This window comes from Nicotiana tomentosiformis, chromosome 2, assembly GCF_000390325.3.
Source record: "Nicotiana tomentosiformis chromosome 2, ASM39032v3, whole genome shotgun sequence".
NCBI classification, from domain to species: domain Eukaryota; kingdom Viridiplantae; phylum Streptophyta; class Magnoliopsida; order Solanales; family Solanaceae; genus Nicotiana; species Nicotiana tomentosiformis.
This window is the reverse complement of record NC_090813.1, coordinates 96,716,760-96,742,399: the sequence shown is the minus strand read 5'-3', so window position 1 is coordinate 96,742,399 and position 25,640 is coordinate 96,716,760. Positions and strand designations below refer to the sequence as shown.

Below are 25,640 nucleotides of genomic sequence, written 5' to 3'. Positions count from 1 at the left end.
TGTGTTTGGACCGTATTGTTAGGACTCGTCACTGCTTTCAGTCCAAAGGTTAGAATTATTACTTATTGAGTTAGTTGTACTCACGCTACATGACGAGTGTCTGGCGTGCATATAATTTAAACTCATACTCTGTCAAATTATAGTATAGAACGATTTCGAACCCACAGAGATTGATTTTTCTATTCTACAGACGTTTCTTGTTTTAATTACTATTTGAGAAAATCAGAAAGAGTTGAATTGTGAATTAACTAACTAAAAATGCATAAACAGAGTAATAAAAATATTTTGTTTGTCACAAATATAGTAAAAATATGTTGGGATCCTGACTTTACTTACTATTTTTATTATATAGTAGATATATTTATTCTTCAATTTCTATTATCAAAAATGTATAAATGCCACTCATGATTACATTTATATATTATTAATAAAGTTGAACAATTAATTACACTCCTCTCAATTATACAAATTAATCGTTAAAATGGTAATATTAAAGAACCAGAAATATATACTTGAACTAAAATATGCTCTTTTCAGTAAGTCACTTTCGGTTACCCTACTTGTTATAACTGATTAATGCAATATTCCTCTCTTTCGATTACAAATAAGTGTAGAATCAATTTTAACACATAAGAGCTAGATGTCACTAAATGAAAGTTAACATCTATCAACACCAAAATTAACTATATTACTTCTTTCGCCTCTTTCGATTAAAAAATTAGTAAGAAGTTAATATGTAGTATAAAATAGATAGATGTTAACAAATTAAATAACGCCTAACTATAAAGCAAATAAAATTTAAATGAAAAGATTCAGCTCAAGCATGTGAAATTGAGGAATAATATTTACTATTATATTGAAATATTAAGATCCGTCATTCTCCCAACACAAGAAGAGTTACTCTATAATGGAGTTAGTACTGACCACGTAAATATTCTTGTCCATTAAATAAGAAAATAAAAAGAAATATTCAAGAGAATAATTCTCCCTATTTAACTATAAACAGGAACTAGAGTAATTTCCAACATTACACTATATTCTGAGCTAAAAATGAAGGCAATTGTATAATGGCTATAAGAAGAAAAGAAAACAACTGAAGAAGAATGGTAAAGGAAGAAGCTCTCTGGAAGAGTTAAATGTAATCCAATACTCTATCTCTCCATTTTTCGTTCCTCCCTTGGAGCAGCTCAATCTTGCGCTATTTATAGTTGTGTCTGTTGATTTTTCACGCTTTCTTTATTTGGCAAGTTGCAAACTTTTGGCAAGTTGCAAATCTAGTTTTGAGAAGTTTTGGCAAATTCTTTCTTCCAACTTGGCAAGTCGCAGATGCCAAGTGCCAACCATGGGCTCAGCGCTCTTACTTCTTGCTTTCAAATGACGTGAATAGAGCCTTACCATGTGCTCTTACTTCTTTCCACTTTTTTTTTTTTTTTTCATCATTATATTTTTTCCCTTTTGTATTTCTTCAATTTGTGCACGTCTCTTAACAAGATGACTTGCTGCTTTTTTATTTAATTTCATATTTCGTACAAAGAAATACAAGAATTAGTAGTAAAATTTGAAAATAAAACTTATTTCATGCATGATATTTTCTTTTATCACTACACCCTACACTTTGTGTGCGTATCCAGGTATTTCCGGACACGGTAGTTGTAGATCTCAGAGTTTCAGCCATTCGGAGATTATCGAGGTAATTGCCTTGACATCCACTGACCTTGATTCTCCTCCCCTATCTCTCAGTTTTTACTTATTCGGTTCTACTTTTCTTAGATAGTGTATCAAACTATGTATTGTATAGATGCTCATGTATTCAATGATACTCGATTTTTGGAAAATTCTGTATTGAGCTGTGACATTTTCATTTAGTTTTATGAGACTTTTACTTAAGCTTATTTTTGTATATTTTAAAATTCAAGATGTTGATATGTGTAAGTTGTCGGTTTGCCTAGTATTATGAGAGGTGCCATCACGACACTTGAAATTTTGGGTTCAGACATTTTATATTGTATATACATATTAACTGCGCATCATCATTCTCTGATAATATGGTAAAAAAATCTTTTATCATCACCTATCTCTTATATTAATTTATATTTTATTTGTGCAATCTAATCATAGATTTGTGTAATACACTGTAAATATGTGCATCACATAGCTGGGGATATGCTTTTTTTTATTGGGTATTTAGATTAATTGTTGTTTAGATATCAGAATGTGAGGTTTGTGGAACAATATGATTGAATTTTTGTATGAAAATTAGTACCAAAGTTACGGCTATCACTGGTTGTTTAGAGGCAAGAGGAGAGGAGAAAAAAAAAAGATAAATGTGTAACTAAATCCCTCAATTTAAGACACTAATAATGGAATGTATATAAATTGTAAGGAAAATTTATTTAGGGCGGGTAATATACAAAACTTGAACAATTTTGATAAGTAAATTTCAAATATTGTATAGAAAAGAAAAAATTCTTGTATCAATTACTCAACCAGGCTTTTAACATCGGCCGGCTAAATATACAAAAAGTATATGTTGATTATGTATAAAATATGTGTGTTATATTTATATAATGCATTAATGTATAAAAATAAATACATTTGCCACCTATACAAAAATGTACTCACTTATATTTCTTTCACATATAACAAAAATAATGTTCAAACGAACGACAAACAGAAAGAAGCACTCTATAGCCGATTTATTAAATTGGTTGATACATATAGACAGTGGATGACCCAGAATTTTGTTCATGCGAGTTCAATCTTAGAAATACATAATTTTAGTCATAAAATAGTAGTTGTCAAGTGTGTTCAAATAAAATATTTATACAAAATTTATACAGCTTTAATCATAATTTATACATATACACAGTATTATTTTTTGACGAAACGGGTTCAATTGAACCCGCTTTCCACCATGTGGGTCCGCCACTGCATATAAAGTTGATTGATACTTCTCAAGGCTCAAAATTCTAATGTTTTGCATGCCTAATATTTTTATACATATACTATTAATTAGGTTGGATAATTTTTTTTTAATTATTCATATGGAAATAAAATTGAATATACTCAAATTATCCAATATAGTTATAGGCTCATTCCAAAACCTATGTATTTTGGCCTTACTGGGGAATCCAAGAAATGGGAAGGCAAAAAAATTCAAGAAATAATGAATAGGAAAGAGGGGTACATTGGAAAAACGAAAAGTTTTAGGCGGGAAAGAGAGCCGTTGCGTTGCAGACACCAAATTTTGGCGCCAAAATCTAAATTTTCGACTGGGTTTTAGCTGACCATTGCCCGAAACTCTACGGGCATCCCAAAAAATCTTTAACAATTTTCTTATTCTTATCAACTCCTCTGTATAGCCTTATGATTTATAGAATTAATAGTAGTATTAGTTTAAGCAAATTAGGTTTCTCTGTTTTATCTATAAACTCTGCCCTCCATTTTGCCGCCATCTCTTCTTTTTCTTCCATTCAAAGTCTTTACAATTAGCCCCTTTTCTCTCTTCTTTTATCTCTCATGGTTTCAGATTCTTAAAACAAGAAAGACCCTTTTGTTTCATTCTTATTATTCCTTTGATAGCCTCCAACTTATACTGTCTTCACTGCTTCTTGATAAAAGAGGAGTCAAGTTCCAAAAGAGAAATCTTTTTCTTAAGTTCATAACAAAGTTCGTATTTTTCTTCTTCTAGAAATCAGATTTGTTTTGTGGTTTTTGGGCTAGAAATGGGATCTTCAAAGAAACATCAAGTGGATAGAAGCAAAATGTGGGTAATTGCAGGAATAGCCTTTCGGCCAAAACTGAAATCAATAGCCACAAAAAAGCCCAATAGAGAAGAGTGTGAAGATGAAGAAGAGTGGTCAACAACTCCAACGGAACGAAATTCAAGGATACCGGAAAAACTTCCATGCCCACCGGCTCCGGTTAAACGCCGGCCGGCATCAGTATGTAGTTATAATGGTGCTAGGGAGTTCTTTAATCCACCAGATCTTGAGTCTGTATTTATTATTCACCATGTTCAGAGAGAAAATTATTAAACCAGAATTACTAGAGTGCTAAAAAATGGAGTACCATTTTATTGAACTAGAAAAGAGGCCCATTTGCTCTTGTTCTGTTTTTCTTAAGTTTTTTTTAGTAGCTTAGGCTGTTGAGTTTAAGGTAATGATAATGTAATATACAGAATACTCTACTAGATATGGTCTCTGTAGATTAGCTAGTGTAGTTTACTTCTATCTATAAAACTAAGTTCTCAGTATTATGATCCTTTGCCTTCTGACTTCTGTTTTGCTCTTGTTCTGTTTTTTCTTTACAGTATTTGTCTTTTTTCTTCCCTAATGTAGTTTAGGTATTTGAGATAATGATAATGATGATGAAATATACAGAATACTACTGTACTGCAGTTCTTTTACTCAATTAAGCAAGAAAATCTTAAGTATTATGCCTGAGCTTTTACTTTCTGTTTTCATTGTTTCTCAATGTTTTTTAATTTTTTCATGTTTGATTGACTTAAATGTTTTTGAAAATATTTTCTTGATTCTTTTTAGACTTTTTCCATCCTATTCACCATTCCCATCAATCCACCCTTACACTCCCACTTAACCACCCCACCCCAAACCTAAATAAAAATATTATTAATACTTTCTTTTCATTTTATAGATAAATTTTCTTTTTTTCAAGTATTTTTTTCATGATATAAAAAGTATTTTTTTATTTTAATAAAAAAAGTAATTTTTTTTAATGAGGTAAAAAAAATATTTTCTTTTATTTCAATAAAATGATTACTTTATTTTCATATTTTAGAAAGAGTACTTTATTTTTCAACCAAAAAAAAAGTATTTTTTTTATAGTTATGGAACATAAATTTCAATGTTATTTTACGTAAAAATGTAAAACAACACATTAGTTTCTTTGGATTTGTGTAATTTTTAGAAGAATAATTAAATTATTGAAGAAAATAGAATGCTAAAAACGTTGGGTATTTGGGGTAGGGAGGAAACATGAGGAATTGGGGGTGAGTAGAGCACCATAAAAAAAAAAATACTCTCTAACCAAACACTAGAAAATATTTTCCGAAAAAAATTTCCACTCACCATCAGACAAGAGAAAATAAGTGATAAAACTACTCATTTATTTTCTGTCATACGGAACACACCCCAAGTTGATGGTATTTTGCATTTCTCACTTGGCTGCCTTTGCCAACCACCCACTCACCTATCTTCCCTTTTTTTCAGCATTGAATTTATTTCACAAGTATCTTCCTTTTTTTTACCACTTGATGCTTTGAAAAATGTCCTCTTTTAAGATTTTCAGGGGTAGTTTGATAGGATGTAATAGCAAAAATAATATATGTATAGTTTTGGTATTATTAGTTCTTTGTTTCGTAGTATTTTTCAACTAATGTATAACACCATATTTAGTATTATTCTTATACATAACAACTCATGACATTAGCAATATCATGATTTTTAATACATGGATATGGGTGTCAATGGATATTTAAAAACTGACTAAACCGACCGAATCACATCGAACCGAAATTTAGGTTTCTTTTAATAAAACCGTAGGTTTTATATAAATCTATAACCGTATCGATAATTAGGATAGATTTTTTATTTTTTGAAAATAAACCGAAAAGAAACCGTTGGGTATTTGGGGGGGGGGGGAGGAAACATGGGGACTTGGGGGAAAGGGGTGAGGAGAGTAACATAAAAAAAAATACTCGCTAATCAAACACTAGAAAATATTTTTCGAAAAAAGTTTTTTCACTCATCAACCAGATAAGAGAAAATAAGTGATAAAACCATTCATTTTTCATGAAAAATATTTTCTAAAAAACATTTTCCATCTTACCAAACATACCACAATTTGATGATATTTTGCATTTCTCACTTGGTTGCCTTTACCAACCACCCACTCACCTATCTTCCCTTTTTTCTTTCCACTTAATTTTAAGAAATTACAACAGTGAATCCTAGCACTTAATTTATTTCACAATTATCTTCCTTTTTTTTTTTTTTTTTCCACTTGATGCTTTGAAAAATGTCCTCCTTATAAGATTTTCAGGGGTAGTTTGATAGGATATATTAGCGAAAATAATATATGTATTAGTTTTGGTATTATTAGTTCCTTGTTTGATAGTATTTTCCAACTTATGTATAACACCATATTTAGTATTTTTCTTATACATAATAAATCATGACATTAGCAATATCATGATTTTTAATATATAGATAGGGGTGTCAATGGATATTTAAAAACCGACTAAACCGATCGAATCGTATCGAACCGAACCGATTTTTCGGTTTATTTTAATAAAACCGTAGGTTTTTATATAAATTTATAACCGTACAGATAATTAGGGTATGTTTTTTTATTTTATGAAAATAAATCGAAAAATACCGAACCGTACCAAATAAATTTACATGGGAAAAATATATTAATATTAAAAATAATAAAACATTAAATTTTTCCTTGGGCCTTGAAATTATAAAAACGGTTACAAGCCAACAGTTAATTAAACCCAGAATTCTATTTCCCAAACCTATTATACTACTCCTATTGAAACTAAATTATTTCCAGCATATTCACTAGCAAGACACAAGGTAATCTAGCGATTATGAGTAACAAATTACAATGTATTGAATTTTCGTATGATTTAAATTTATATTTTTAAATATTTAATCTTCTATAGACTTTATTCTTGAGTTTCAACTTGCTTAATATCTTTCCACCCATGTGATTTATATTTTCTTTGTCTTTGCTTAGTTTCTTTTACGCTATTATAGAATAGTTGATAAATCTATAATCTAATCATCTTTCATATTTTCTTAGTTCATCACCTTTTAAATAGTAAAATTGTCTAGAGAGTTTTGATAAGTCCTATCAAAGTATGTATGTTATTGCATTATGTTTCTACTAATGACTTTTTAATGACATTTAAAAAAATACCGAAAATTAATCAAACCATATCGATACCGATACCGAAGAGAAACCGACATGATTGGTACGATTTTTAAAAGTCTAATTTTGATTATACATCATAAAATAATCAAAAAATTGATATGATACAAATTTTATAAAATATTGATCGAACCGAATCATTCCTATACATGGATAAAGAAGGAATTACCCTTTCAAAACAATTTTAAATGTCTTGCTTCACGTGTCGCCACTGCAGCCGAAACCTGTATTTTGGAAATCCAATTCTTCATCATAATGTTTCACTGGTAATTAAAAGATAAAATAATAATGTACTGTGAGAATCCAATGTGGGGTTTAAATTGTTTGGTACATATTCGAATTCATTGCTTTTGATAAACAGTAATTGATGACTGTAAGAAAGCTTACCTTCGGTTTGATTATTGAAGTGCTCTAGGTTAGTATGCTGTATGTTAATTAATTCCAAACAGCCCCCCGAGTTGATATAGTAGAATATTACTTATTACTCTCTCTGTTTTAATTTAGATGAGATAGTTTGACTGGGCACAAAGTTTAAGAAAAAAATGAAAGACTTTTGAAACTTGTGGTCTTAAAAGTTTAAGGGGTAAAACCTTTGTGGGGCCATGACATTTGTGTGATTATAAAAGCTTCTCATTAAGGATAAAATATGTAAAATAAAGAGTTTAAAGTTGAATTATTTCCAAATTTAGAAACGTGTCATTTATTTTGGAACAGACTAAAAAAGAAAGTATCTTATCTAATTTGAAACGGAGGGAGTACTTTTTTGTTAGCATTTGTAGTTTATAAGAAAGTGACGATGAAGTTCTGTTAAGTCCTAATAGTAAAATATTACTTTTTGTTAGTGCATGACATCCTAATTAAAGGTAATTAGTATATGAATTTAACTTTATATACTTAATAGACTTATTAACTGCTATAACATATTAAATTAAACTGCAAATAAGGTAACACTTCAGTAAATTGTCAGTGTATATAAATTAAGTAATTTCTAGTAATCTTTAAGTTATTATAAAGAAAAGGGCACATGAGCAATTCGACATCACTATCAGTAACAAAAATTAGAAACCTTAATTTGTCAGATACCATTGTTTAATGCTTGGATTGACTTGACCAAAAACGAAGCTTCATTAATTAAAATTAGTGTTGAATTCAGTAGTTGTGACTGATTGCTTCATTGGATTCTTTAAAATGACCTTTTGATCAAGTGTCAAACCTTTTCCCCTTGTTACCTTATGGGAAGCAGCAGCAGCTAGCAGATACGGCCGAAAGAATCTCTTTATATTAATAAAATAAAATGTTAAAACAGAGATAAAAAGTAGTTTAGACAAATACTCCTATGTTGGACGAATACACTTCTATAGTTAAAATGTACAAATATTTCAAAATGTCCACTGTGTTATTCAGTTTCCACCCCATCTTCACAATCTTTGAGATGTTCTTTGAGGCTTTGTCCAGGTATTTCATTATTCCATGTTGAATCTGTTTCTGGCAATGTATATTCGTCAGGTTTGAGCGACAACTGGAATTCTGGAAGATCGGGCAATGCTTGACCTCTGCTTAAAAAATCATCATATATAAATGTAAGCGTATTAAATTTTCAGGCATAAGAACAATGTTTCAATGTGTAAGATGTAATCCTCACTTTTCTTGATCCAAAAGATAGCCATACATCTGAGTCTTTCTGGCAGCAGTTTCGGGGACTTTTTTGTTTAAATGTTTCATAACACCCCATGGCGGAGGAGTTCTATTGCAAATAGACAACAAGGAAAGTTAGTTATAATGGTTTGTAACTTCATAACAAAGTAGGAATGTTCTTTGTTTAAAAGGGCAGTCTGGTGCACAGCATCCGCTATGCGCGGGGTCCGGGGAAGAGCCGGGCCACAAGGGTCTATTGTACGCAGCCTTACCTGCATTTATGTAAGAGGCTGTTTCCACGGCTCATGGCAGCAACTTTACCAGTTACGCCAATGTTCTTTGTTTGCAATGTAAAAAGAAGAGAGATACAAACCTTGTCACAGGTTCTGCAAGGCAAAAACTTAAGGAGGCCTTTTTGCTTTCTGTAAGTAATTCTTCTGCTGCGAGGAAACAACATAGTGCACTAACATGGGAGGAAGGTTCTGTGCCTTTGTCGACGATTATACCGTGGTAATAGTAAGCTACAGCCTGACTATGCCATTCACATATATGAGCAAGAAAAGTGAAAGAATATGAAAAAAGCTTAACAAGAAATTAACAAGTTTGGTACAAAAAATAAACCTTTGCTTCAAGATACTTCCATTTGATGAATAATATATGTTTTTTCGCTGTTCCATGGAAATTATTATGTCCAGACAAGCAGCAAAGAGCCTGAAAGAGCAAAAAAGAAGAAGAAAGAAGTCCAAGATTAACACTGGTGATGTGCAATTGATGGAGTGAACAGTCAGAACTACACAATCATATGATGCAAAAAACAAACTAGGACAAAGTCGACTAGTCCTTAATATCGAACTACTAATTGAGTTCAGATATAAGCCTCAATCCCGGTGTTTCAGATTTGCCACTCTTGATGTTCAGGAATCAGGAGTTTGATATAATGAACAAGCAGGAATTGTCAAGTTGACGAGTAATAGGGAGAAAATTTTCTAGCAAATAAATCAGCATTAATAAAGGGAAAACACAGTTTTAAGTACCTGTCCATAGTAGCTTACTGCTTCACATGCCAGCCTCCTCTTCACTGATAAAGTCGCATTCTGACTTTCAAGAGCCAAACCTAATTGAATTTCAGTTCCCTGAGATATCACTCAAGCAGTGTCACGAATCAGTCAACGTATTTTCTATGAATTTCAATAGCTTCTTAATCATCTAACAGGATTTCCATTTTGGAGAATATTGTTATAATGATCTGATTTTATTTCCATTTCGCCTTAGCTCTTTCTTAATGTGCTGCTTTCCAGTAACTACATGTAAAACAGTTATCTTTTCATTGATTTTATTGTGTATAAGGAAACAAAAATTGTATTCCAATTAATCGACGAGTAACATATACCTGGGCTAGTGCTTGGGTTGAGGTGGCTTCAAGAATACCCTGACGCAAATCTTTAGGCAATCTGTTCCTGTTCAAGTTAGGATAACCTAATAAATATGACAAAGAACAGATATAACTGTAAAAATAAGACAGAAAAGCTGAACATATATTTACATACTTAACATCAGGTGGTAAGTGGACAAGAACATCTTGAACACAGAAATCCAAATAACCTGCTGTTTTTAGCAGCAAATCAACAGCATCCCTCATGCAATCTGAAAAGGAAACGATGTTGATCATTGCTGATCAGACTTTGAGGTTAAGTTAACATTAATAACCACAATACCTCCGGATACAACACGTTCAGTCATAGCACTGTCTTTTGGTATCAACTTCATATTTGCCTCTACTAATGTTAACATTGCCATCATGTGGAGGACAGACAGTAATTCAAACCAGGAGTTTGCTACAGATATTTCCTGCTAATAAAAGATCATAAAGCTTGTCAACAAGTGATAACCACTCAACATTTACAGAAATTCAAGAATTGATAAAAAATATTGAACCTCTTGCCCATCTTCTAAGTTTCTCCACTTAAATCCAATCAAGTCTTGAAGCCCAAATTCTGTATAATGACATGATCATCGATTAGCACCAAAATAGTATGAGTAGCAAACTATACAACAACAATAACAACAAATTCAGTATAATCCTACAAGTGGGGTCTAGGTAGGATAGTATGTACGCAGACCTTACCCATACCTAGAAATTAGAGGGGCTGTTTTTGATATACCCGCAGCCAAACTATAAAGTACACAAATCTGAAAAGGGTGCAAACCTTTTCTAGTGAGGCCAACAAGAAGAGACAAATACTCCTCGAGAGCTTGTTGTAATTCATCAATGGCAGAAACATCTGGAGAACATATACAATGAAAGTAATCAAAAGATAGTGTACGAACGATACTCAAGTATAAGCAGAGTTTCCATTGTTAGTTCATACCTGTATCTTGCGCGATCAGCACAATCTGATTCCTTATAGAAGTTAGTCTATCAGCAAGATCCTTAGGAATCACACCCTTGAGTGTCCTCTGGATATCACATTGAACAGGAACACGCATTGAAGGGACAAAAATGCTGACTTCAGGAATGATGTTCTTCTTCTTCTTTTTTCCAACCGCGTAGACAGAAACAGCACACCCCATTGTTTTTTAAGGGGAATGATCTCAACTAGTAACATCCTACGTAGGCATTGAATATTGCAAGATTCTGGGAATAGCAGCACATATGATCAGCTACAAGATGAAACTATGAAAAACATTGAACCATATATAATACCACACTTACTATTATGGGCTGCCAAGTCAAGTTGCAAGCATGGCAAAGGTGAATACAAAGATGGACTACTAGTTGACTAGTAATATATTGATAAAAAAAAAGGGCTATCCGGTGCGCTAAGCTCCCGCCATGTGAAGGTCCGAGGAAGGGCCGGATCACAATGATCTATTGTAAGCAGCCTTACCCTGCATTTCTGCAAGAGGCAGCTTCCACAGCTCAAACCCGTGACCTCCCGGTCACATGACAACAATTTTACCAGTTACGCCAAGGCTCAGGGTCCGAGGAAGGGTCGGACCACAATGAACTATGATACGCAGCCTTACCGTGCATTTCTGCAAGAGGCTGTTTCCACGGCTCGAACCCGTGACCTCCTGGTCACATGACAACAGCTTTACCAGTTACGCCAAGGCTCATGCGTCCGAGAAAGGACCGGATCACAGTGATCTATTGTACACAACCTTACCCTGCATTTCTGCGAGAGGCTATTTCCGCGGCTCGAACACCTGACCTCTTGGTCAGGTGACAACAATTTTACCAGTTACGCCCCTTATGTTCGATAATATATTGATAAGAATGGGACTATTTGCAATGCATTCTAATAAATGATGGGAACTTACTGTCAATGCCAGGCTGCTAGTGTGGGCTGACATCTATTGATATCAGTATCAGTATCACCTATTAAGTGACTATACAACAAGGCCACTGCCTATGAACTGTGAAGTGAAGGTTCCAGGATGGTTTAATATACGTATTATATAGGAAAAAAAGAACAGGGAAAGAGTTGCTAAATAAAATATATAGTGTGTACAATTATGTAAAAGATTAGAGATCTGAGATTTGGAAGCAAATGAGGAAGCTCAGGTTACGAAAAATGGTCACATGCGAATGCGAATACATAGGGGAAGACTTACAACTAGTCAATTATTTTAGAATAAGTGCTACAGTATTGTGTTTAGACCGTAGTTAATGCTGTAGTTTTATCTCTATCCAATAATACAATGACTCTAATCCCTATGTATCAGTCGGTAGAAGTTTAAAGTTCAAACGCCATTATATTTATGGTGAATTTAGACTAAGGAAACTGGTTTTCTAAGGGAAAAATGACAACTTTTACTTTTACATATATACAATATTGACGACTGAAATTTGACTAATCTCCTTTGCATGTATTTAGGGCAAAACCAGCTTCAAAAGCAATGTTCTCATTTGTTTTGCGTGTGGGGACAGTAAGATATGTGATTTTGGTAAAGGAAGCAAGATATACTTTCTTTCTAATTCATTAAAAATCTATTTATATAATGACAAAGATCTAAACACTGTGGATCGATTGGTTTAGGGATAAGTTATGCATCAATTAATTCTAATATTCTTATCTCACATATAATTTATGAGGAACACAAAAAATAACAACCAAACATTATACAACTTAATGTTGATTTTTATGTGAGGATTAGATTTCTTCAACCCAAGCAAACATGCATGGTACAAACTAATGCTGGATTTTATGTGGAGATTAATTGTCCTTTATAAGTGCCTCTGAGTAGGAACATAGGACTATCGTACCAAATATAACAGCAGGGTCCTTGACTTAATTTCCTTTTCATATAAAGGTAATCTATTTAATTTAACTCCTTGCCACCACCTAGTTCGGCCCTTACATGTAACCTAAACATGCATAACATACTAAAACATACTACTATAGAATATTGTGGTCATCAATATGTTAAGTATAATATTGTTTTAAAAGCTTTTCTAAACAAATTTAGAAAAGAAAGACCAAGTATCATGTAAATGAAAGGAATGGAATACCAATACTTCTACTTCTACTATGTTCTTTCTTGGCAAGTCTTGCACTATTTTCAGGTCCTCGTTGCGAGCTCGCAATTCACAACAATAAGTACTTATCCGAGTGTTTATAGTACTAGAATTTCTCAAACTCAAAAATCAAAATGCATGAAACTTAAATAAGAGTTCTACAAATTCAGAGGCGGATTCAGAATTTAAATTTTATGGGTTCAACTTTTAAAGTTATGAGTTCATATCTATTATTTTTGCAATTTTAATAAATTTTTACACATAAATTTTTACTCAGCGTCAAAAGTTATGAGTTCAATTGAACCCGGTAATAATATACTATATCCGCCCCTGTTCCTAATGCCTTATAATATTCAACAAACCAAACTTATTTTTAACATATCTTGCAAATTATCACTTCAATTCGTACGACATTACTTCTTGTTTTTAACATTTGAATTCGTTAACACAACAGGAAAAAAAAAAAAATCAACTTTTAAGTTTTAACGAAACAATGTCCTTATTAACATATCATAACATTGAGATGTTGGAGCTCTATCTTTTTCAATGCGGTCACACGTCCTTTTTCTTTTTGGGTACACTTTTAGAAAATAAAATATTGTGGGATGCTTGAATAAAATTCACATGTGGGAATTAAGATTCAGACGGTTAAAAAACTAGTGGTATCTCAAAAAGAATGTTCATTATTGATTTGGAAAAACTTTTCTTTTTCTTTTTTGGAATATTATATTTTAGATTCACTTATTATCTAGTAAACTATAAAGTTTTACATTTAGAAGAGTTAAACTAGTCTTTATTTAATCGTTGGAGCAACATTTTATATATAGTACTATAATATTTTCGACTCCCTTTCTGTTCTTCCTATCTGTTCTAAGTTAGGCTATACTTTCTAGAATGTTGTTGTTTCTGCTTTTTATTTATAACGGGAAAAATTTGTTAAACTCTAATCAAGGGCGGCTCTAGGGTAAGGCAAGAGAAACTCTTGCCTTAGGCCCCCAAATATTTAAGGCCCCAAAAAATATAAAGTACTATTATATCATTATATAATTGTAATATGGTCAAATTTTCATGATATTTGCCATGACATAATATGCATTATAACAAATTTGTGGTTCATGATATTTGTCATGACATAATATCCATTATAACAAATTTGTGTATCATGACATTTTTCATGACATAATATCCATTATTAGGCCAAGGATTTCTTGCTATAAATAGAGGAGTTTCTCCTCATTTGAAAACACACAAATTCAAGAGCTTTTGTAATGACCCAACCGGTTATTTTAACTTTTAGAATCCCCTTCCCTAAAATAAAATTTTTCGTATGTGCTTTTAATAATTTTTGACTTGCAGGGATGGTTGGTTTGGGATTTGAAAACGTTTGGGGTGAAATCGGAACACTTGGTTCCTTAAATTAGCTTTAAAAGGTCAAGTTTGACTTCGATCAACATTTGTAGAAAACGACCCCGGAATCGGGATTTGACGGTTCCAATAGGTTCGTATGATGATTTTGAATTTGGGCGTATGTCCGAATTGGAATTTGGATAACCCGGGAGCGTTTTGACGCTTAATAGTAAAAATTAACTATTTGAAGGTTTAAAATTCTTTAAAATTTGATTTGGGGTAGGTTTTTGAGTAATTGAATTCTGTTTGGAATTCCGAGTTTGGGAATAGTTCCGTATAGTGATTTAAGACTTGCACGCAAATTTTCGTGTCATTTTGAATAGTTTAAGTATATTTCGGCGCATTGGAAGTAAATTGAAGAACATTCTTAAGTTTGAATCAATTTGGTTTAGTATATGATTCTTAGATTTGATGTTGTTTTACGCGTTTTGAGAGTTCGAGCGAGTCTGTTTTATAATTTCAAACCTGTTGATATGTTCAGGTGGGGCTCCGGGGGTCCCGAGTATTAACCGGACGAGGCTCGGACCAATTTTGGAAAATTGAGCAAGGACTGAAGCTCCTAGCTACTGTCATAATCGCACCTGCGCTTGGACAACTGCAGGTGCGAGCTCGCAGGTGCGAACGAGAGAAGCCTGCCCAGCCATCGCAGATGCGAAGCATTTGGCGCACCTACGAACGCGCAGGTGCGATGGCCTTGTGCGCAGAAGCGGAAAAATGCGCAGGTGCGAAGGGATGGGCGCACCTGCGCTTGCGCAGAAGCGTGCACTTCTTCCGCTGGTGCAGAACCAGGAAAAGAACGAAAATGCGCACCTGCGAGGAATTTCCGCAGGTGCGAAGGCCGCATGTGAGGTACTCCTTCCGCAGGCGCGAAAAACCTGTCTGGGTAGAACTTTAAAATGGACGAAAACTCAGTCCATTTCTTTCTATTTTTCATCCATTGTTGGGCGATTTCAGAGCTCTTTGTGAGGAGTTTTTAACTAGCAATTTGAAGGTAAGTTAATTCCACACCCCTTGAGTTAAATACATAGATTACAGGTAGATTATAACTAGTAAATCTTAGAAATTAAAGATTTAGATGAAAAACCTAGATTTTTATAAAAGTGAGATTTTAACCACGAAAATAGTTATGGAATTGGGTAGAAATTATATATTTAAGTTCTAGAGATTATGGGTAACGTTTTCATCCGAAAAGTTTCAGAATCCGAGCACGCGGGCCCTGGGTGAATTTTAGAAATTTTACCATTTTGGATAAGGTAATTTATTTAATAGATAAATTTCGAATCATTTAGCATATATTAATTATTTTGTATAATATTTGGATAGTTTTGGATTTTCGGCATCAAATCGAGAATTCAACGCGACGTGGTAATCGGAAAGTGTACTTTGAAACGAGGTAAGCCTCTTGTCTAATCTTGTGAGGGGGAAATTATCCCATAGGGATTAAATTGAATAATTGTTGCTAATTGCGGGGGCTACGTACGCACGAAGTGACGAGAGTCCGTGCGTAGCTACTATTAATGCTAAAGTACGGGTAGTTTAGGACTCAAAGCATGAATTACTTGTGTAAATTATATTCTTTGTTTAATTAATATTAATTGATATATATGAATATATTGTGAATTGTTAGATAAAGATATTAAAGGATGGAAATCTCATATGCTTGATTTTCTGTTTAAATTAATTAATTGTTAAAAGAAACTGTTCTTCCTCCCGAATTTATCTTATAATAAATATACTCTCCTTTCGGATGTACACAAGAAAATGTCCTTCTTTCTTGTGGACCAGGTCGAATGCCTCGGCAGGATAGATGCATCTATGGATCCTGCCGCACGTCCCTCGGCAGTGTACACGACACTCTGGATCGGGCCGTACATCCTCGACAGAAATCGTGCTTAATAATAATAATTACATGATACTTTAATAGTTATTTCAAGCTTGCGAAGCTAATTGATAAATTGGAGAATCTTTAAAATTTAATAAATTATTATTCCTGCTTGTTAAGGAATTAATTGTTATTCATGTAAATATGATTAATTGATAAAGTGAAAATTATTTGAATTTAAGGAATTTAATTAATATATTGAGAATTGTTGCATTTGAAGGAATATGATTATTTCCGCTGGTTAAATAAATTATTGTAAATTCTATGAATCATGCTGATTTAGATATTCTAGTTGTATTTCAGTTATTATTATTGACCCATAGTGAGTGTCAAAGTCGGCCATCTCGTCTCTACCACTTCGAGATTAGGCTTGATACTTACTGGGTACACGTTATTTTCGTACTCATATTGCACTTGCTGTACATTTTATTGTTCAGGTACATATATGTATAGCGGCCTTGTGGGCGCAGAGGTGTGGTTAATAATTGTGGGGACATAGGTGAGCTGCATTCTATATTACGATCTGCAGCTAACAGAGTCTCCTTTAGAGTTATTATATTTTCCTGTCTAATTTGTATTCTGGACAGATGCTGTATTTTATTTTAATTCCCTAGTAAATACTCATGCACTTGTGACACCGGATTTTGGGAATGGTTGTGAATTGTTTAGAAATTTAGTTGCTAAAATTATTTATCATTTACTCTATGAGTTTTATCTTTACTATTTCATTGAAGAAATTTTAATTTCAAAAATACCAAAATGGGTAATTAAGTGAAGTTTGTATTGTTGGCTTGCCTGACAGCGGTGTCCGGTGCCATCACGACCTTAATGGATTTTGGGTCGTGACAGCTTTCCACTCTTGTCTTTCTTTCTCCTCCTTTATTTTATTATAGAGTATTTTGTAAGAGAGTGAGTGTTGAGAAACACTTGTGTGAACTCCTTCTTTGGAGTGATCTTGTGAGGTTATTCTCTTGGGGTATTTGGGATTAATTAGAGTATTTACTCTAATTTTGTACTCTCTTTTGTACTCTTGTTGGTATAGTGAAATTGCTCCTCTCCGCTTGTGGACGTAGGTCACCTTGACCGAACCACGTTAAATTTGTGTCTTTTTTATATTCTTTAATTGCCATTATTATCAACCTCCATTGTCTTTGTTATTATCATTATACCGTTGTTTGGCTAAATTCCGCACTACCCGGGTTTCCGATCCTAACAAATTGGTATCAGAGCCATATCTAACCGAGTTAGTTTAAAAAGCCAAAATGACTCTAACAAAGTCTTATGTTGAGAAATTTGACCGACATGCAAACTTCGGAATATGGCAATTAAAGATGGAAGCTATCCTAATTCAGGATGGCTTAGATTTGACACTGCAAGGAAAAAAGAAGATGTCGGATAAAATGACGGACGAAGAGTTTGCCGTCATAGAAAATAAGGCAAAAGCAGGTATTATTTTAAATCTTTCAAATGAGGTTTTGCGTGAAGTTGCAGCAGAAAGCTCAGCCAAAGGCATATGGGAAAAGCTTAAAACCCTATATATGAAAAGAACAGTAGAAAATAGGCATTACCTAAAGCAAAACTCTACACTTTTCGTATGGCTGAAGGTACCTCTATACTTACACATCTTGATACTTTTGATTCTCTTCTTATGGATTTAAGTAACATAGATGCTGAAATCAAAGATGAGGATCAAGCTGTGTTATTGCTTGTTTCCTTACCCCAGTCGTTTAAACATATAAGAGATACTATGCTTTATGGAAAGGATAATATCTCCTATAAAGATATCAAATATATTTTGAAATCAAAAGAACAAATAGATAGAGATATTACTGGGGAAACTAGTGGGAACCAAGGGGAAGGCTTATTCATAAGAGGTAGATCCAATAAGAAAGATTCAAGTAGCGAGAAACCTAAATCAAGGTCAAAATCCAGATACAGAAATGTCATGTGCAAATATTGTCATAAGAAAGGTCATATTATTTCTGAATGCTTTAAATTGAAAAACAATGAAAAGCATACAGAAAACAAAAATTAGCACAAAAATACTGACACTGCCGAAACAAGTGTAGTTGCTGATGAGATTGAGGGAACTATTTTTTTAGCAACTAATAATAGTTTCAAATATAACAATGAGTGGATTTTAGATTCGGGTTGTTCTTATCATATGTGTCCCAGTCAGGATTTATTTACCACATATGAATCTATTGGAGGTGGAGTTATCTTGATGGGCAACAATGCTGCCTGCAAAGTTATTGGAAAAGGTACAGTCCGAATCAAAATGCACGATAGTGTGGTGAGAACTCTCACCGATGTTAGACATGTTCCTGACTTGAAGAAAAATCTCATCTCTTTGGGCACTCTAGAATCTCTTGGGTGCAAATACACAGGTGAAGGTGGAGTTCTAAAAATTTCTCATGGTGCTCTTGTGATCATGAAAGCACGCAGATCTGGTACGTTGTATACTCTTTTGGGATCTACTGTTACAGGTGCTGCTGTAGTTTCAATATGAGATAAATCTGTTTTTGATATCACCAAATTGTGGCATATGCGATTGGGGAATATGAGTGAAAAAAGTCTTTCCATCCTCAGTAAAAGAGGTCTCTTATGTGGCCAAAGTACCGAAAATATGGAGTTTTGTGAACATTGTGTGTTCGGGAAGCAGAAAAGAGTCAGCTTCAAATCTCCAGCGATTCATAGAACAAAAGGTACTTTGAATTACATTCATCCAGATCTTTGGGGTTCTTCACGTACCCCATCAAAAGGTGGTGCCAGGTATATGTTAACTTTCATTGATGATTATTCAAGGAAAGCTTGGGTTTATTTCCTGAAAAATAAAAGTGATGTTTTCTTAAATTTCAAACAATGGAAAGTTTTGATTGAGAAGCAAACAGGAAAACAGGTTAAGCGGCTTAGAACAGATAATGGCTTAGAATTTTGTAATGATGAATTCAACAAATTTTGCAAGAATGAAGGAATTGCTCGACATCGTACTGTGAGAATGACACCTCAGCAAAATGGTGTGGTAGAAAGGATGAATAGAACTCTTTTGGAAAGGGCTCATTGCATGATTTCAAATGCTGGGTTGACAAACGCCTATTGGGCAGAAGCTATCTCTACAGCTTGTTATATTGTCAACCGAGCTCCTTCTGCACCTTTGAACTTTAAGACTCCAGAGGAAATATGGTCAGGTACTCTTGCTAATTATTCTGATTTAAAGATATTTGGTTGCCCTGCATACATGCATGTAAATGATGGAAAATTAGAGCCAAGGGCTAAAAAGTGCATTTTCCTTGGGTATGCATCTGGGGTGAAAGGATACCGACTATGGTATCCTAATCCTACGTCACCAAAATTTATAATTAGCAGAGATGTAACCTTTGATGAATCCTCTATGTTACATTCTAGAAAAGAGTCTTATAGTTCTTGTAATATAGATAAAGGAAAGAGTACACAAAACCAGGTGGAGATTGAGATTGGCATTCCTTCTGAGCCAAGCTCATCAACTTTGGAACAAAATACAGTTGAAACTTCTGAAGTAGAGACAGAAGCTGAAATTCCTGAAGTTGAGACTCCTGAAGTTAAACCAGAAGAAGAGGAGTATTCTATAGCCAAACATAGACCAAGAATAGAAGGTAAACAACCATTAAGGTTTGGAGATTATGTTGCATTTGCCTTTTCAATTGCACAGGAAGAAATTGGAGAACCATCAAAATATACAGAAGCAGTTTCTGGTGCTGACTCAGCCAAGTGGCTAATTGCAATGAATTAAGAAATTGAGTCTCTCCACAAGAATGGTACTTGGTCTCTTGTGAAGCAGCCATCAGGAAAAAGAATTGTTGGTTGCAAATGGTTCTTTAAGAAAAAAGATGGCATTCCAGGGGTTGAAGATGCGATGTATAAGACACGATTAGTTGCAAAGGGCTATAGTCAGGTACAAGGAGTTGATTTTAATGATATTTTCTCACCTGTTGTTAAACATAGCTCTATTCGTGTCTTGCTTGCCTTCGTTGCCATGTATGATTTGGAATTACAACAACTTGATGTTAAGACAACTTTCTTACATGGTGAACTTGAGGAACAAATATACATGTATCAACCCGAAGGATTTGAAATTGAAGGAAAAGAAGATCATGTTTGCTTGTTGAAGAAATCCTTGTACGGATTAAAGCAGTATCCAAGACAATGGTATAAAAGGTTTGATTACTTTATGTTGGGTCATGGTTATTCGAGGAGCATGTATGATAGTTGTGTTTACTTCCGGAAGTTAAATGATGGTTCATTTGTGTACCTATTATTATATGTTGATGACATGCTCATTGCTGCTAAGGATTTAATAGAAATTCACAACTTGAAAAGTCAGCTGAAAAGTGAATTTGAGATGAAAGATTTGGGAGCAGCTAAGAAAATCCTTGGCATGGAGATCAAAAGAGATTGAAAAGCCAACAGGCTATTTCTGACCCAGAAGAAGTACTTGGAGAAAGTCTTGGAGAGATTTGGCATGAAAGATGCTAAACCAGTTAGTACCCCTCTTGCTGCTCATTTTAAGTTATCAGTTGCTCAGTCCCCGCAGTCAGAGAAAGAAGAGAGGTACATGGCACAGGTTCCTTATTCCAGTGCAGTCGGCAGTTTTATGTATGCAATGGTTTGTGCACGTCTAGAAATTTCACAAGCAGTGAGCGTGGTAAGTCGGTATATGGCTTGCCCTGGTAAAGCACATTGGCATATTGTGAAATGGATTCTCAGATACTTTCGAGGTACTTCAAACACATATTTGGAGTTTGGGAGAAATACTAACACTTTGGTTGGTTTTGTAGACTCAGATTATGCAGGTGATCTTGACAAAAGAAGATCACTGACAGGCTATGTATTTTGCATCGGTGGTTGCGCTATTAATTGGAAAGCTACATTACAACATGTAGTAGCTTTATCTACTACCGAAGCAGAATATATGACAGTGACCGAGGAGATCAAAGAAGCTTTATGGTTGAAGGGTCTATTTGCGGAACTCAGTTTACACCAAAGTGGTATTACCATTTTCTGTGATAGGCAAAGTGCCATTCACTTGACTCAAGATCAAATGTATCATGAGAGGACAAAGCACATTGATATAAAGTATCATTTCATCCGAGAAACCATTGCTAAAAGAAAAGTCTATGTTCAGAAGATCAACACTACAAACAATCCTGCTGACATGTTCACAAAACCTCTTCCTGTGTCCAAGTTCAAGCTTTGCCTGAACTTGATTGGCATTTATGAAGAATGATTTTGCCCATTGGGGTTTTTGCGGAGAAGGTGGAGCAAACTTACTATATATAAGCCAAAACTAGGCCAAGGTGGAGATTTGTAATATGGCCAAATTTTCATGACATTTGCCATGACATAATATCCATTATAACAAATTTGTGGTTCATGACATTTGCCATGACATAATATCCATTATAACAAATTTGTGGATCATGACATTTGCCATGACATAATATCCATTATTAGGCCAAGGATTTATTGCTATAAATAGAGGAGTTTCTCCTCATTTGAAAACACACCAATTCAAGAGCTTTTTACTTTTGTCTTTCTTTCTCCTCCTTTATTTCATTATAGAGTATTTTGTAAGAGAGTGAGTGTTGGGAAACACTTGTATGAATCCTTTCTTTGGAGTGATCTTGTGAGGTTATTCTCTTGGGGTATTTGGGATTAATTAGAGTATTTACTCTAATTTATACTCTCTTTTGTACTCTTGTTGGTATAGTGAAATTGCTCCTCTCCGCTTGTGGACGTAAGTTACCTTGACCGAACCACGTTAAATTTGTGTCTTCTTTATATTCTTTAATTGCCGTTATTATCAACCTCCATTGTCTTTGTTATTGTCATTATACCGTTGTTTGGCTAAATTCCGCACTACCCGGGTTCCCGATCCTAACAAATTGGTATATGTAATTTATATTTATACAATTATTGATAAAATATTTAAAATTCTAATATTTTCTTAAAATTTGGTAGAGGTAGGATTGAATGAGTTAATAGGATAAAACTTTTTTTTCTCACTAAATTAAATAATGTATTTATCTTCTCATCATTTCTTTTTTTCTTTCTTTCCTTTTTCATATTTTTTACTATTTTACTTTCTAATTTCAACTCAGATTCTCTAAATTAGCTATTCCTTTTTGTCACATTTGATTGATCCACACATTAGAAAGCAAGTTCTTTTGTATCTCATTTTTTTTAACTAAGAAATCCTTGAGATAAGTGTCATAAGGTTCAAGACGTGATGTATAATAGGCTCAACACTTTTATCATTTTCAATTAATATGATATTTTTGTCTAGGGGAAAGTTCAATACCATATAACGTGCGCCTAATCCACACATTATACGTTCCTCTCTCGCCACTAGATCAAAGCCATGTAGACTTTTTTTGTCTTAATATTGTATGGATTTTATGAAAAAAATTTCAGGGTCTTTTAATGTATTTTAGTTTTAAGCCATCAGTTCCTTTGAGCCGCCCAGATTAATAATTAACAATTATTTATAGATCACTGCCCCATGAACAAGTTATTCAACCAATTTCATTCACATTTGGTAACTAAATAACACATTCACTGATTGTTGTGTTATCTTAATTGAGACTCTATAAAATTTGATTGAGAATGTCAGGGGTGGACAAGTGTCTCAAGCAGGAGATTAGTAAAGCTTTGATTTACAGCTTGTTTGGATGGTTGTTGCTTGTTGTATCGTATTGTATTGTTATCCCAAAATAATATTTGTTTTGATTGTTTAGTTAAAATTGGTTGTATTGTATTGTTAAATTCATTATTCCGGAACAATGAAAAGTCTCATTGTTTGAAACAATTGATTTGGTATGGTGAGATTGTTTCCTATTTTTCTTTCTAATTATGCCCTAACTTATTACTTTATAATTCTATTTTACCCTTTACTTTTTTTTAATCCAAATCTCCTAACCTATAACCTACGTCTTCATTCCAAGTAAATTCAAAAATAGCCAGATTTACAAGTGGTAATTGAAAAATAACAACAGTTTCAAAAGTAATCAAATTTTAGTCACTTTTCATGTAAAGATAAGTCTAAATAAAAACACTGTTCAAAATTCAGAAAATATTCCAGCAAAATATACTGGAGTTCGAATTTTTTACATGTGAACTTCCAGCATAATATACTGAATATACTGGAACTCCATCATAATATACTGGAGTTCCAGCATAATATACTAGTCCAGCATAATACGCTAGAAGTTCATACAAAGGTGCACCAATCTCCAGTATATTATGCTGGAACTTTCCGTATGCTGGAGTTCCAGTATAATATGCTGGAAGTTCATACACAGGTGCATCAATCTCCAGTATATTATACTGTAACTTTCCATGTTACAGCAAAATAGTGGCTATGTATCAATGACTTTGCAAACGCTGATTGTTTTTCAATTACCAGTCTAAAAACTGGCTGCCCGTGCTATTTTTACCTTCATTCCTTTTTTCCTTCTGCCACTTCCAACTCCAACGTTAGGTATATGTTTTACTTCCTCTTTGCTTTGGTCTTTCTTCTACTTTGATTTTTACTTTGATTCAGGTATATGAATGTATGTCTCAATTCAGTTCTATTCAGCATTCAAGTATCATGTAACTCAATATGGTTTAGTATTTTAGTATCATGTATTACAGTACGACTCTCAGTTCCTATTTTTAAATCCCTGGATGTTGAACACCTGTATTTGGGCCCGAGGCCACAGTTTATACTTTATGCATGTTTGGGCATGAGGCCGCAGTTTATGCTATATGCATGTTTGGGCCTGAGGCCGCAGTTATGTATACGTATACTTGTGCCCGAGGCTGTATTTTGTGCATATATATATTAGGCCTGATGCCGCAATTTATTTATTCAGATAAACAGGTTGTTCATCATTTAGAAGAGGGAGTATTCATATCCTTACTTCCTTTGTTCAGTTCAGTTATCAGTTATCATTTCAATTTCAATAGTTATCATTTCAGTTATCAATTATCAATTCTCAGTTATCAGCTTAGTTTCAGTTTTAGCATTTATAATTCTTTCTTTTAGTTGCTTTACATACCAGTGCAATTCAAAAGTACTGACGTCCCTTTTGCCCGGGGCCTGCATCTCACGATACATGTAATGATTTACAGATTGACGATTCAGAGCACTAGGATTCTCGTATCAGCTATTTGGTGAGCCCCAGTTCTTTCGGGGTATTATCATTACCTTACAGTCTTTAGTATTTTTCAGACAATCAGTGTTTTCAGTACTTCATTAGAGGCTTCATAGACTAGAGTAACAGTTAGACATAGTCACAAGCTTTTCATGTTAAGCAATAGTGACTACAGATATGTTTCAGACTTGTATTAGTGTTTCCACACTTTGATTTATATCATTCAGACTTTCAGTATATCAACATGTGTTAGTTTATCTTTCGTATTCAGTATGTTATGATATCACATGTTGATTCAGCCAACCAGTTAGTTCGCTTGGTCATATGTAGTGAGGCACCGAGTATCGTGCTACGTCCAGGCCCAGGTTCGGGGCGTGACAAAGCTTGGTATCAGAGCACTAGGTTAAAGAGTCCTAGGGAGTCTATGAAGCCGTGTCCAGTGGAATTTCCTTTATATGTGTGTGCCAGCCACACATATAAATGGTTAACTACCAAGACATTCAGGATTGTCTCACTTCTTTCTACTCTAGATCGTGCCATGAAGCTTAGAGCAATAGTTAACCTTATGTTCCTATCGAATTCCATACGTATCGAATGCCCAAGCGACGAGCAAGAAAAACCCAAGGTCCTAGAGGATATGATCGCCTATTGGGGTATAATTATCGAGTACAGCTTGGTAACAAATGAGACTTGAGAGGATGTTGAAAGTGGGATACAATGGATAGTGTACATATTAGAGAATAACCTTATGAGAAAGTACAAAATCAGTTATCATATTTTATGGTTATCAGTTTATCTCAATTACCAGTTATGCAGTCTTTTAGTTAGAAGGTTTATGGTTATTCAGTATGCTAGTATTCAGTTATTTAGTTACCAAATCTCTAATTTTCAATGTATCCAAATTCTGGAACTTGTGAGTATACAGTGATGCACATGGGTGCCAAAAGGAAATGTAAGTAACAGTGGTTACAGCGAAATCTTCGTATATTTTAGGTCCGGATTAAGACCAAGACTCACCGGATGACGCATAAAGTAATTTATCAGATGATGGTATACTTTGAAG

General features: G+C 33.9%; 2 protein-coding genes across 5 annotated transcripts; one reads left to right on the top strand and one right to left on the bottom strand.

Annotated features, from left to right (window-relative positions):
* The first annotated feature begins 3,725 nt into the window (after window positions 1-3,725).
* LOC138905285 (cyclin-dependent protein kinase inhibitor SMR6) lies at window positions 3,726-4,345 on the top strand. Its single transcript, XM_070193793.1, has 3 exons — window positions 3,726-3,998; window positions 4,144-4,158; window positions 4,313-4,345. The coding sequence occupies exons 1-3, from the start codon at window positions 3,726-3,728 to the stop codon at window positions 4,343-4,345; spliced, it is 321 nt and encodes a 106-aa protein (XP_070049894.1).
* A 3,872-nt stretch (window positions 4,346-8,217) lies between these two features.
* LOC104112517 (uncharacterized) lies at window positions 8,218-12,048 on the bottom strand. 4 transcript variants are annotated; one of them, XM_009622454.4, is made up of 12 exons: window positions 11,917-12,048; window positions 10,965-11,230; window positions 10,803-10,877; window positions 10,531-10,589; window positions 10,311-10,446; window positions 10,143-10,239; window positions 9,986-10,052; window positions 9,630-9,728; window positions 9,217-9,306; window positions 8,969-9,123; window positions 8,603-8,704; window positions 8,218-8,513 (listed from the first exon to the last, which is right to left on the bottom strand). In XM_009622454.4, exons 2-12 carry the CDS (start codon window positions 11,164-11,166, stop codon window positions 8,357-8,359), a joined length of 1,239 nt encoding a protein of 412 aa, XP_009620749.1. In that variant the 5' UTR covers window positions 11,167-11,230; window positions 11,917-12,048; the 3' UTR covers window positions 8,218-8,356. The 4 variants fall into 4 exon arrangements, with proteins under 4 accessions (XP_009620749.1, XP_070051958.1, XP_070051957.1 ...); XM_070195857.1 differs by having other exon boundaries at window positions 9,986-10,046; XM_070195856.1 differs by having other exon boundaries at window positions 10,311-10,443.
* Between the last annotated feature and the right edge of the window lie 13,592 nt (window positions 12,049-25,640).